The sequence below is a fragment of the Oreochromis aureus genome, linkage group 2 (genome assembly GCF_013358895.1).
Source record: "Oreochromis aureus strain Israel breed Guangdong linkage group 2, ZZ_aureus, whole genome shotgun sequence".
NCBI classification, from domain to species: Eukaryota; Metazoa; Chordata; class Actinopteri; order Cichliformes; family Cichlidae; genus Oreochromis; species Oreochromis aureus.
In genome coordinates this window covers 18,437,830-18,451,957 of record NC_052943.1, presented here as the reverse complement: position 1 = coordinate 18,451,957, position 14,128 = coordinate 18,437,830, and the positions used below count along the sequence as shown (strand labels likewise).

At 38.2% G+C, this 14,128-nt stretch overlaps 1 protein-coding gene across 5 annotated transcripts in view; it reads left to right on the top strand.

Annotated features, from left to right (window-relative positions):
* diaph2 (diaphanous-related formin 2) overlaps positions 1–14,128 on the top strand; it is a 346,148-nt gene that overhangs the window by 185,345 nt on the left and 146,675 nt on the right. For all 5 annotated transcript variants that reach the window (XM_039620259.1, XM_039620258.1, XM_039620260.1 and 2 more), the window contains 2 exons: positions 7,905–8,006; positions 13,107–13,201. In XM_039620259.1, coding sequence (XP_039476193.1) covers positions 7,905–8,006; positions 13,107–13,201 — 197 coding nt within the window. The remainder of the gene's footprint in view (positions 1–7,904; positions 8,007–13,106; positions 13,202–14,128) is intronic.

The following is a 14,128-nucleotide window of genomic DNA, read 5'->3' as shown; positions in this document are numbered from 1 at the left end:
GGTCAGCTGGCTCCTGCTGGTGTAGATGCTTGCATGTTCTCCCTGTATCAGTGTGAGTTTTCTCCAGACACTCTAGTTTACTCCCACAGTCCAAAGACATGCTTGTTAGGTCAACTGGTAATTCGAAAAATTGGGTGTAGGTGTGGAAGCAAGTGTGACTGGTTGTCTGTCTCTTTGTGTTAGCACTGCAGTGCATTTGTCCACAGTGTACTCTGCCTCTTGCCTGATAGGGTCCAGATGGATGGATATATTCATAGTGTCACAACCTAAGCAAAAGCACACGCAAATGCAGTAAAAATGTAGTTTACAATAAAGATGCCAAACGCCCTGAGACAAAATGCAAATGAAAATAAAACACTTTTTTCTTCCTTGTTGAGCATCCTATTTTCATCCTGAAATAATGAACAAGCAATCACAAAAAGAAAAGAACTGGGGTACCCATGAGAGAGAGAGAAAAAGGGGAAAGAATAACTGCTTTATAAAGGGGAAAAAAAAGACAGATTATGTTCTGTCAGCTGACAAATGTACAAAATGCAACCCTGTCGAATATACTCAGAAAGTAGGACAGTCACTGCGCACACAACTCAAGCGGTGTTTTTCTGTATTAAACAGTAGAAATCCCAGAAAACAAAGAAACAAACAAAAAAGTAGTAACTTAAAAAGCACAATTAGTCTTTGTGCTAGAAGAATGCATTTTATTTCAATGATGAGACCCTAAATGGAGTGCCGAAGCTGCAATTTGAGTATTCAGAAAGACTCAAATGATTTTTGCTAAACATTTTATTTATTTATTTATTAGTGTTTGATGATAAACCACATTTCATTTTATACATCTACAGTAAACAATAAATCCTACATGTGAATATGACAGTCATTGGTCTTTTTTCTGCTGGTTTTGCTTTTTAAGCGTCTCTCTGAGAGTAAAACTGACATCCATATTGTCTTGTAACCTCCAGTGAGACAGCCCACAAACATCTTTCCTTGTATTTCTTTTAAAAGTGACCAACAGTACAGGTGCACGTCCTAAAATCTCCAACTATTTCAGCTTCTTTAAGCGTACTCGCTGGGCTTGGTCCAGTGCAGCATTGAACTGGTGGAGGTAATAGAGACCACAGGGACATCAGTAATCCTACCAGTTGTCCAAGGAACAGCCTTAGTTTCAAATCTCTATTCTTCGTCCCCCTCATAGTCATACAAGCTGAGCTTCAGCGTCGTCTCCTGAATGCTAAAGTTTGGACTGCGTGACAGGGTCTTAAAGAGACGGCAGGTGCAGTCATTTGGACCATCAGCTAGTGCCTTCCCACCAGCGCCCAAGCGTATTGGGTCACAACAAAGTGCTTTGGCATAACCAGAGAATGGTTTCTCAGAACTGATTGGATGTCAGGCTCAATCCATTCACTGCCCCCAGGAGCATGTCTCCATGACCAATTTAAGAGAAAGAGTTGGAGCCTTCCCACACTCCCCTGCCTGTGAGAGAGGGCAATAGTCATTTGTAGATGTGTGCAGATTAACTACACGTGTTAAAAGGCTACACCAAGCCCCAGGTGATTGACAGTGCTCAGAGTTACTGATTTGCGGATTTCTTTTTCTCAGGGTTACTTTGTTGTTGTTGTTTTGGTTTTTTTTTTGTTTTGTGTAGTTGATGGTAATTTTTTACTGTATGTTTTGAACTGCACCATCATTTCTCCTCCCTGCATAAATATAATCCTCAGTATATTAGATGAATTATTGACTGTGCTAAACTATGTGCATGCTTCCAGTTTGGATAAGAGTTTAGGTAAATCAAACTGACACCATCTGTCTCTGGATTCATGACATCTTTTGTACTCTTAAATAGATCCTAGCTATACCCCCAAATTACAATAATACACTACCAGTTAAGTATGTAATTATAAATATGTATAACCTTGTTATTCCTGCTTTAACTGACAAAAACTTACAATTTTTATGGGAAATATAAACCATTTGCAGAAGTCCAGGGCACTAAGGGAGATCTGTCTTGTCTCAATTGGAAGAGGAGGTGTTTTTCTCCCTGGGCTCTGCTCCAGGCCCAGCTGCATACCTTCCACCGTGGGCTTAGCCTCTCCCTGCATACTGAAAACATTACTGGCCATGGTCACTCTGCAGGACTCATCCTGCATTCTATACACACACCTTTTATTTAGACATCTTGGATAATCAGAACCAGATGCTTTCAGATAGTAGAGCCGATAACTCTAGAGAACTATAGTTAGCTTGAAAACTCATATCGTCATTTATGATTCAGGGTGCGCATACATATTTTCTGGAAGTGTGTTTTGACACAGTGGTGTGCTCACACTAATATTTAACACCCTATCCACGGTTACCATCATCATAATCATTATTAGCCACTTCCCCCACTCCCTGTTATCATTAGGCATGATGATGATTGCATGGTTGAGAGCTACATCTACATCTCTCTCCCACCCAACTGCAGCTTCATTCTCATGGCTAACCTTGAGCTGAAGAGTTTTTCTAAAATAAAATCATCTTCAGCGTTTTAGTTATGTCAAGGTTAGAACCTAGCAAAGGAAAAAAGAGCTTGAATTTGTTCTCTTGTTGCTAAGAGATTTGGTTTTCCCAATCCACAGGGAACAATTGATCTAATAAAAAAAGAGTAAAGATGTATATTCATGCAAATGTCATGTGTTAATCGCAGTTTGAGTATTCTGTTTTAACAATGCTGAGTTTTAATGGGGGATGGGGCTTTTTCGGAGAAGTGATGCGTTTTCATGGTCCAAAAGTGTGTACTGGGGGGGGGTTGGTATTCACACAGTGGTTTGACTTTGGCTTTGAGAGTGAGACATCTGTGTAGCCTTCGTGTATTAGAGAAACTTAGTCATGGATTTCATTGGTCATATGTTAAGTTTAATTCTTGAGTGTGTGCTCTGTTTTTTTTTTTTTTTTCTGTTTTCTGTAATTAGCAGCTGAAAAGTCTTTATCCTCTCATAAGACATTTAACTGGGCTCCTGCTCATTAAGATTTAGTCCACAATTGATAAAACAGCAAGCATGAATTGATGCTACCTTCACTGTATACATGCCATTCACCCCACCAAAATGTTTTACAGAGTCATTGTTTTAAACGGAGATGCTGAACATGAAAGGAATTTGCTGGCTACTTTGCGCTCTATGTACACACCACGCCTCTGTGGAATTGTTTTTTCTATGACTGAGGCCAGTGACTTTTCCTCAGAATCCATCTCCTTTAGACAAACTGGCAGCTCTCCAGTAGCTCAATCCTCAGTGTGAGTCCCTGAGATGGAGGACAGGGCACATGTTTGCAGGCAGATTGCACATTTGAAGGAATAAATTGCTTTGTAGAGGACCAGACTCCACATTGCCTGTTCCACTCTGTGTTCTTTTGCCTTTAAATATGTTTGTTGAAGACCTGTCATCTGCAGTTTTCTGTTATTTCTTTTCAAGGCCCGCTTATTTTCTGGTGACTGGTGCTGGGGCTCAGCCGGATGGTCTGTGTCCGGAAGTGAACATGTGGTAGTGTTTAGCTTTGTAATGCCCTGGGTTTTATGGACGTCTTGAGGGAGATATTGCATGGAAGGCACCCAGGATAGTGTTTCTGGGCCAACAAACAGACTGGATATCCAAGTGTTGGAGAACTCTTGTTATCACAGAGTTTCCCAAGGGTATACCTCAGTCCAAGGCCCACAGAGAAGGCTTAACATGGAAGCCAAGTCATCTTTAATAAGCCAAGTCGTTTTTTTTTTTCCTGCTAAAACATTCACGTATTTTTTTCATTAAAACCTCTATCAATTTGGTGACTCCTTTTGGCATGGAGCAAGCTTTAACTCCCCCTCAGTTAATGTAATGTGTTACAATTGCAGTCACCAGAGGATTCTCTTCATGTGGTTATGCTGGCGCCAGCAGAATTTCCATGTGTTTTGTTTAAACATGATTTCAAAACATTTCCTCCCCGACAGTCTTCTCAAATCTTTTCAGCCTTGTAAGTTAAGATGTAACAACAAATCCATGTGAATTAAAACTACTTTCAATTCACTCGTACATTTTCCATACTAAACTTGCACAACCCATGTCATGTCAAAAGCATTTGACCCTGTTGTTTGCCTTGGAGAACAATGTGGCCCAAGAATAAGCTCCCTGAAAGTTGAGCTTTAGATAGTACAGTAGGGTGCAAATTTCAATAAACATTTCTTCCTTCTTTCATGAACTCTCGATGAAAAATATATTCCTCACCCAGTCCATCGCCCAATTTTACCAAATAACAATGAGTACATGATTATATTAGTTTTTAATTTGAATTCTGTTATCACTACGTTTTCATCTGACTGCCTGACACAGAAATAATGTATCTATGTGATAGGACTCCATTGTACACAGAAGCGAGGAAACCAACAAGCTGCCAAGAAACCTCCAACATTGTTCCCGCCACAAATGGTGCTTCGCTGCATGATTGCTTGAAAGATTCCATTAACAAATATAACTGTGTGCATGAAAGATGTCATTGTTGTCAAAGTATTACATTTTAGCCACTGGGCAAGTAATAAAACACGTCTAAATATTGACACAGAGTTTGATCAGCTGCTGTGGCCCTACGCAGTTATGCAGGTTAAGCTTTCTTGGCAGAAAAGGAGTCACACACATTCCCAAAGTGGAATTTTGGTGGAAATAAAAAGTAAAACTTTTGTCAAAATTTAACTTTGTCTCAAGCCATGTGGAGTTTGGAATATTTAGTAAGTATCTGACAGCTCCTGTGTTTTGAACACATGTACAGAACTTCTTTATTGTTGCGGCCAACCATCTGGTTATATGCCACCTATAGTCATCCTCCCCACACACCTGGGACTCCAACTAGTGTGGCAGCTTGAATGTGTGCAAGCCCTCCAGGGCCCATCAGTCCACATGCAGTGCCCAGAGGAAACATGTGACATGTGGCATAATTGAGTCAGCCAGCAAATACTGTTGCAGAAATCAGCCTAGTGATGCCACTACTCAATGCCCAGTGGGAGAGCTCTGAGCTGTATAGATGGTTTTAGAAAAAAATATATGCCTGTTTCATATTATAGAGGGCACTGTTTTTATGTTTAATTCGATATAGCACAAGGGCCTTGGGACTAGGGTAAAGACAGCTAAGGCACTGACCAAAATGGCCGGGATCACCTCGCTGAGAATTTGAGGTACGGAAATGAGAGATTCAAAAGGCCGTGTGGAAAATATGGAGGTTGAAAAGAACACTTTGGTGCCAAAAAGCAGCCTGCTCATGGCTCAGTTTGCTCTCTGTCTATGGGGCATTGTTTCCTCGTATTTTCATTTATTTATTTTTTTCCTCCTCCTCAGATTCTTTGTTCGTGCCACATAGGAAATGAAGGATGATTTCTTTGTTGGTTACTGGCCCTGTACTGTATATTGGATTTGTTTTTTTAACTCATTAACATTTGTTTTGCATCTGTTCTCTTTGAGGAATACAGACATTCTGGCATGACATAAGATAGATGGATAGATGGATAGATAGATAGATAGATAGATAGATAGATAGATAGATAGATAGATAGATAGATAGATAGATGGATGTTATTAATTATTTTTAGTTACTAGTAATAGTACAGTAGTACAGTACACTAAAATACTTTAGTTATTTAATTACTTTGTAGAACAGTCATTTATTACTTTTGGCTTTTTCAGTAGTGCTATTGCGTTCCTCTTAATTACTTGTAATTGTTAATAAAGGTACCTTCCTGGCAAAGATTAAACTAAAACACTATCCATTAAAATATTGAAATAAAGTGGGATTTTCTTTTATGACATTAACTTAATTGCAAGTATGTATGAGGGTTGTGCCTTGTGTAAAACACTTAAAACACAGCCACTAATGAATTGGCTAACATCCTCTTCCTAAATGCATTTATGAATTCTCAAGTCCCACGTCTCACCCTTTCTGTTGGCATGTGCACACTCGTGTATTATATTGCAAGTTAAAGTGCTGTGTTCTACAGCCTCCTGAAGGATCATGCTATTATTTTGACAGAAAATCAAACCATAATACTTTGTGTAGCATTTGTATTATAGTTACAGCATTTTACCAATAGTAAACAACTGCATCCCAAATGTCATGTGCGTCCTTGAAAGCACTTGAGTTAGGCAGGTGCCTTTAGCATTCCTTCTTCTGGCTGCCCAGGAGATGTTGCTTCTTTGATTCTTTCTTCAAATATGCAAGCCAGCGCTGAGGGAGCGGATTGTTTGTTCTAGATTTCCTGGGAGACTCCCACCTTGGGCTTAAACTGAGCAGTTGTGATGATTAGCAACAAAGTGTGCTGCCTCTCATAAACCACTGGGGGAGAGCGAAGGATCTAAGGAATCGTCTTTCTCATGTTGCTGCATCTTCATTCTGAAAAGTCTCTCCTGTACTGTAATTACAGTTTCACAGATTTAGGTGGACACAGGTGTTAAAGTTGTCTGACAGTGCACCTGAATTCCACCACAGAGGCTTATTTTGTATGAATAAAGTAGAATTACGTTCAGTATTAAGTTCAGTATTAGCACTATGTGAAATCTCACAGCCAACTAAGTTATTAGGTACTTGTCTTATATTGTGGACTTTTTGGACATTTGATAATTTTGATAGTGCTGCCTACCGTTATGCTATTTTTCCCCAGCTTCAATAACATAGTTGAGACAAACATTAAAATGCTTTGATCATGAGCAGATTTCTTCTTTCTGAAACACATGTGAGCATTTAAAGTCCAGCAGGTGATAAATTCATAAAAATAATTCGTCATGACATTTAAAGAGTTTAGTTTGCCAAACAAAATTTAAAAAAAAAAAGGGCAGCATGTGTATAATTCTGTCCCCTGCAGGCACTCATGTTTTTAGACAAATTCGGTGTTACTGCAGTACTGTTATTGTGGTGTTTCCCCAGTGTGCAGACTCAATAATCTGTCCATTATGAAAACATAGGGTCTCTTCATTCTTAGACAAATTCGTCTATTGTGTTCAGTCACAGACTTAATACCATTTTTGGGGATTTGTGGGGGCTAACACAATTATCTCCCTGGCTCTAGGAAGTTGACAGGCAGGGCCTAAGGGAAGGAGCGGTGCTTATCAACCATCTACCCACTGTCACAATGACAAAAGTGTTGGCACATGCAAATGAAGATAGGAAAGTTGTCTGCAAGACTTTCCTCTGATGCTACAGATGATTATATTGCATATTATGTAGTTCCACTTTTATGTTTAAGGTTGCTAACATCAATCAGTTCTGCCTATCACCAACCTTATATGACATATGTTAAGGACTGCAGAAAGCAATGCATTCAAATCAGTTCCACTGTAGAGTTGCCATATATTGCTGCTTATGTTTATAAAATGGCAAAACCACACACATTTGTTCACATTTTTACCTATTGAAGGTTTATTTATTTAATGTAACACATTTAAAACCGGTGTGACTGTTTCTTATATATTCAGCCATTTATTTCAGATTATAACATTAAGTGTAGAATACATCACAGGCTGATCAGTTAGATTACCTGCCAAATGTTTCAGCAGTAGCTGATTTGCTTTTGCCTTTTGTCTAAAGAAAAAAGATGCATGACCAAAATACTACTTTCCGGGTACTGAAGTAATGGTTTTTAATTGGTTTATGCCATCTGTTGGCATCTAACGCATGTTGTCCTGTACGCTTACTTTTTAATATGCATTGAGATTCTAATGTATGTAAATTAATTATTTTTCTTTGTTTTGAGAAATGGTGGAAAAATGTTGTTTATTGTCATTTAATTCTGGCTTTAATACAACGGTGATAGCAGTTAGCATCAAAATTTTGGTGAAATAGTATGCTCTTGTCCCCAAAATATCTTATGTTATGTATCTATATATCTACGTATATAATATTTCTTTTTTTTCTTGCAGTGAGAAAAGACCTGAAGGATGAAAATGAAGAAAAAGTGCCGCAATTTAAGAAAAAGGCAAAAGAGCTTCGTATCTTGGATGCCAAGACTGCACAGAATCTTTGTAAGTAGATGCAGTTATTTGTCCTACAGAAATGAACCATAACCATAACTGCATGTACGGATGGTGTTTTGTTGAGTTTTTTTAATTGGTATGTAGTGTTTTATTTGTGTCCAAGCCTTTTGATTTGTAAAGCACATTTTTGTTAGAACTGAATACTAAAATTACATGTAGGTGTTTAAAATCACTTGTGGCCGTGAGTAGCCTGTTTACCTAGTACAGGTGTATTAACTCACCTTCCAGGCTTCTTTTTATTTTGCTCTTCAGTTAACATGCAAATGATCTAGAAAAAAAACAGACAAAACTCCTACTCCTTCTTCTTAAATAGTGTGTGTGCTTGTTAGCATATCTGCCTGTCTGAAAGATTTGGTATAATATAGCTCAGAGTGACAATGTAGATAATAACACCTCAACAAATATGAATGTCACATGTTAAGATTATGCCAGTCAGTTGGTGCCTGCTTGTGTAGGCTCTCTCTAGGTACTCCGGGACATGTGTGTTAGGCCGTAGGTGTGAATGTGAGTGTGAATGAATTGTATGACTAGCAGTCTATCCAGTGTGTATCCTGCTTTTCGCCCCATGACTCCCAGAATAGGCTCCAGTCCCATGATGAAATACAAGTGGTTAAAAAAATGGATGGAGGTTTAGATTGCAGTCCACTCATTTGTTTACATGTGTCTTTTACACCATTGTTATTTAAGCAGAAAGGGTGAGAATTGTAAACACGTGATGACATATTCCATGAATAGAGATGTGATAAATTACTTAAATTTGCTAAATATTGAGCACAAGTTTGAAACACAGAAGCCTGTTTGCTGCATTTGCATGATTCTGTCATTGCACGTCATTGCATCCTTGTATGGGCTGTGACAATGTTGATAGGTGCCACTGCCATCTTTTATTATATAACAAGCAGATGGGCTTTGAATTTGACAGGAGGCAAAAATAAGAGTGTAGAAAACCTCACCTTCAGGAAGGAAATGGGTTGGAAGCATGTTGTTGTACTCAGTTATGCAGCTCTCCTGAGCCGCATTGACACATACTACAGCATCATAGATCATATTCTGTGCGTGCCTCTGAACCATCTAAGTTCCCTTTACAGTTTTGATGTTTAGTAGTTTTGAAGGTCCAGTGACTCAGATATGTAGGTAGTTGGACAGCATGAGTGATTGTAATGTAAATACCATGTTATGTATTGTGGTATAGCAATCATGCGTACCAAAGTCTGGTCATTTGAACTTATATTAAGCTTCATGTTGACTTTTGACTTTAGGGTCAGCCCAAATTAGAGAAATTAACTTTTTGATTATTTGAATGTACATATGAATCTTGTTTAGGAATCATGAAAAGCTGAAAGCTAGTAAATTGTTTATTTGAGGAAATTTCAATGAAAAACAAACATATGTTCTTTAACATTCCGTATTTTAAATATTTTAAATACAAGAGAGAAGTTGACCAAAGTTAAACTTACTACTTACTACATTACTACTTAATGTTTAAGAGAATTGTTCATTACAGTGGCCTGCTATTGTACTGAATGTATACATCACATCTTGCAATAATGGACAGAATAAATGCAAGCAGAATTTGTTAGGTCTTAAGACTTGAATGGTTTTGCATAGACATTTTTTGGGGGGTTGCAGTTAATGTATAGAAGCTTTGACATAGTGTAGCCCTAAAATTTTAAACAATATATATATATATAAGTGACAAAAATATACTTTGGCAGGTATTTGGCCTGCCCTTTGAAAGCAATCCTCACCAGAAGTTGGGTTTAAATCTTTAAAAATATGAACAAGTTGTCATGAAACGGCTGTGTGCAGCAGGAAGGAAAGGACCCAAACGCAGACTCATAGGCTGAATGTGAACTCAAAACACAGCTTTATTTGCTGAAAATGGAAAATAATACAAACAATACTGGGAAATAATAAGAACTAAACACACGAGGAAGCACACGGAGAGACGCACAACCATGAGGGAGATCGTGACAGAGGACCGAGGGAGACGCTGACATAAATACATAGAAGGATAATGAGGGACGTGAGAACACACAGGGAACACAGAAAGACCTTCGCAATAAAACAGGAAACGGAGGAGCGTGATACAGGAGTGGAGGAAAGGCAGACGAGAGGGAGCGAGGGAACATGAGGGTGAGAGAGGAGACATGATGGGCTGGGGAAACAGAATGGAACACACGAAGGGAAACAAGACGCAAGGGCTCATACAAGCACATAAACACAGGCACACAGAGGGAGACACAAAGAGCAAAGACACAAAGGAAAACCTAATAATCCAAGAAATAAACAGGGACTAAAAAAAACTCAAAAAAGAATAGCTAAAACTATAAATGAACCTGAACATAAACCATAATACCAAAATATAGTTCACTTTGACAGAAATCTCCTAAGAATATGCTAGCCTGAAACTGAATTTAATACCACAGATTTTCAATAGAACTCATAAAGGCAACGTAAACATATTTTTAAAAATAAGGCTTACACTATAGTTAGTTAGCTTACTAATAATAATTACAGTAGCTTGTCAAGACAATGTACTACAATTCATATAAATTTTAATCTTATTCAGTATGTCAGGTGCTTCAAGAGTAGTAAATCTCCTACTCAATATACTTTCCCACCTGGAACAAAAAAGTACTCGACACAATATTTTTCTCTCTTTTATCGCTTTTCTCTGCAGCTGTTTGTTTTTTTTAACACAGCTTGTGCACAACGTAGCAGCTGTATAAAAAGAATTAATAAATGGAAAACCTACATAAAATGCATACTTTTTTAAATTTAAGATTAGCAAATAAAGCTGGATTACACGGGCAAGAAAATATTGAAATATAAAAAAATATTAAAATATATATTTTATATAATGTTTAAGAATTCATGTATTAAAACGGCATGATATATGTACCAACTGGTTTCTCAGTGAAGAGTTCCTGCAATTCTGCTTAGAACTAGAAACCACTGAAAACCAATTGTTTCCACTTTTTTCCAAAACTAACAAAAATAATGCATGCACGTACAGAATTCCAACGCATTTCAAAAAGTAAACTTGCAGGGCAGCATGCCACCTGTTTTCACTTCCATTGGAGGGACTTAAGTTTTGTCTGCTTTTGTCAGAGTCTGGTGTGCTATATTCACTTTTTTTTTTTTTACTATACATGCAATTTTAACATCTTCATGTGCACTTTGTCTCTATTCTTGCTGGAGAAGAGAGTTGAGAGATTTAAGTCCAGAGGGAAACTTAGAGGTGGGGTCTGCCTAAGTGGGAGAGTGTTGTGAGAGGAGAGATGCAAACCCTGCATTCTTGTATTTCCTGAAAGAGAAAAAGGACTGAAAAAAAGCATTTTGTACAATTCAGCATAGAGCTACGATACTTAATAAATTTATTAGACCACCTTTCATAAAAACCAAGAAAACACAGATAATTAAAAAATCTGTCAAAAATTAGTTTAAAGCTAAAAATCATATTGTTACTTATTAGACAAATAAACAGAATTCATATTTATATTGCTCAAATTAATTCATCGAGCACAACGTTCAACTGTTCAAACTATTTTTTTTCTATTCAGGAAAGTAAATAACTGCAATTTGACGCCTTAATCAAAAAATAATAATGTGTGTTACCCCTTTTTGATACTTTTTTTTGGAAAAACAGTACATTTGAAAATTCATGGATAACAACAGTAATTATATCATAGCATTAAAAATGTCATGTCGATTAAAGTGCTTCCACATGCTGGTGGATTAACCATTACAGAAGCATAAAATGATTTTGATAATTACCAATGCTATTCATTTAGAGCAGCTATGCCATAAACCTTACATTGCGTGGTCTACTACATTTGCTTTTGTATCTCTATAGATATAGTATCACTTATAGTATCACTTCCTATCCCTTTTCAACAGTACAGAAAATGGAACATGAGAATCAGATGTTTGATTCCCATATCAGTAATGCAGTAATGCAAAGCTCCTTTGTCTACAAACTAAAGCCAACAATACACCTCAGTGCACCTGGAAAAACACATACGTACTAATCCTCATGGGTGAATGTGCAGGTGCAATTTTTTGCTAAATTGTGCACCAAAACGCCATTGTGCTGCTGAATCTCATCAACACACCTACACCTACACCATCACAGGAAATAAGAAGCAGGTGCAAGCTGATAGCACCAAATGTTGGATTTTCAGCCTGGAACTTTTTTTTTGCCTTCCCATCTACATTTCCCTCACTTTGAATCTCCAATATGTCCTAGTACCCAATACATATGACCTTCGAAGGACGACTCTTAAGAGAACTCAGTACTGAACAGCTGTAGGTCTTTTGAAGAGACAAAGAAGCAAAGCCAATGTGCTTTATTTGACAAAAAATGTTGAACTGAGTGAAAGGTAACATCTATCTGTAGTTTATATTATGTAGTGAAACCAGAAAATGATGCTAGATGTTATGGGACTAAAGCTCTACAGTACTATATTGTAAATCAAAGTGATAGCAATGGCGTGTTAAATGCAGTGAATACTCTGTATATTAAGTAGCAGTAGACTATGAAGAGCTGAAAAAAGGACGCACTCCTTCTCTGTTGCACGTCACACACAGACATCAGGTCCCAGTGCTTCAGTAGTTAAGCAGCTGTTGAGTGACTCTCCTCCAACTCATTACCAAACCTCCATGTGTGACTTCCACCTGGATACACCATCAGCTCCACTTTTCAATGTAGCCACCCCACCTGGAGTGTGAAACAGCCATGAGGCTTTCCCCTGAGGCAAATTCACTGGGCACCTTTGTATCCACCCTTACAAAAGCATGTAGCTGTTCAGATGACACAAACACTGCTACAGCTAATTAAAAATATTCTCATTATTAGTATTGTTATTATTACCTGTCACTGTTTTATATGTTATTGTTATCTTGATTTTTTTTCCTGTCCAGCTTTTGTGACACAGACTATCCAGTTGAAAGGCAGAAAATGCATTAGTTTTTCCAAGTGGAAAGTTAGGTCTGTGGTCATTTTGTGCTGAAATGTCTCTTTGAAGCCTGCAGTCTAATAAAAAAGGGAGAGGAAATGACTCTTTTCTGTCTACATCACAACAGCAATTTTCTTGGGCTCGTTCCGCCTGCCTTATGAAGAGATCCGGGACATTGTGCTGCAGGTAGACGAGGAGAGACTGAGTGAATCACTCATCCAGGTAAGACTGATACTCAGTGTGGTGTGTAAGTACCCCCCTTCCCCCCTTTTTTCCTTTCTTTTTTACCCTTCTCTGTTACTTTGTAGTTTCTAAAAAATGTGTGAACCTTGTGTGTGTGGAGACCTGGTGTGGTCTGTTTTTTTTGCACAAGTCAGTTTTCTCATTTTCATGTGGACCATAGAGACCCACCCTTTATCCTATTACAATGGATGGAGAAGGTGAAGGCTTGGCAAAGTCTCAACTCCACCCCCATCTCGTCTTGTCTTTGTTTTAAACCGTGATTAATGAGCTTTCTAAAGGCTACTTTTTTCTATTTTATTTTTCACTGTCTCAAAAAAAAACATTAATTGAAAATAAGGTGGATGCACTTGAGGTGAAGATGCATCACTGTGCAGCCTGAGCCTCAATCTGTACTAACATTTCTTGCACTGTCCTTGTGAGTAAAGCAGCATGTTGGCTTTTATTACTGTTTTATTTCTGCAGTAGGAGGTGTGTACCCTAGGGGTGAGTAGCAAATAGAACATTTGATTTCAGTATAATCTTGGCAGTGATACACTGCTTTCTGTGCATGGGTGTGTACAGAAGTGTTTTTCCCCCCCTTTTCTTTACTTTACAACCAGGAGTGGACATTGTTCAAGTGGCTGCTGATTTCAAGCTTAGGTCCAGAGGAAGGGGGAAAAGTTCTCAGTCCCACTGCCTCTAAGGGTGCCCTGTGGTGTCTGGCATTAGGACAGTTGATCCATTGGGTCCTGTGGTTGTGAGGTGGGCTTATTTGGATTGCGTTTGCTCTGACACATCCTGTAGATGCTCAGTCAGATCTGTATAATCAGTGTCATGTGTTCCTCAAGTCATTCCTGGGCAGTGAGCTGGATCACACTGCTTTTGTGTTAAAGTTCTAGTGTGGTCTCAGAATGCAGCTGTGGTGTG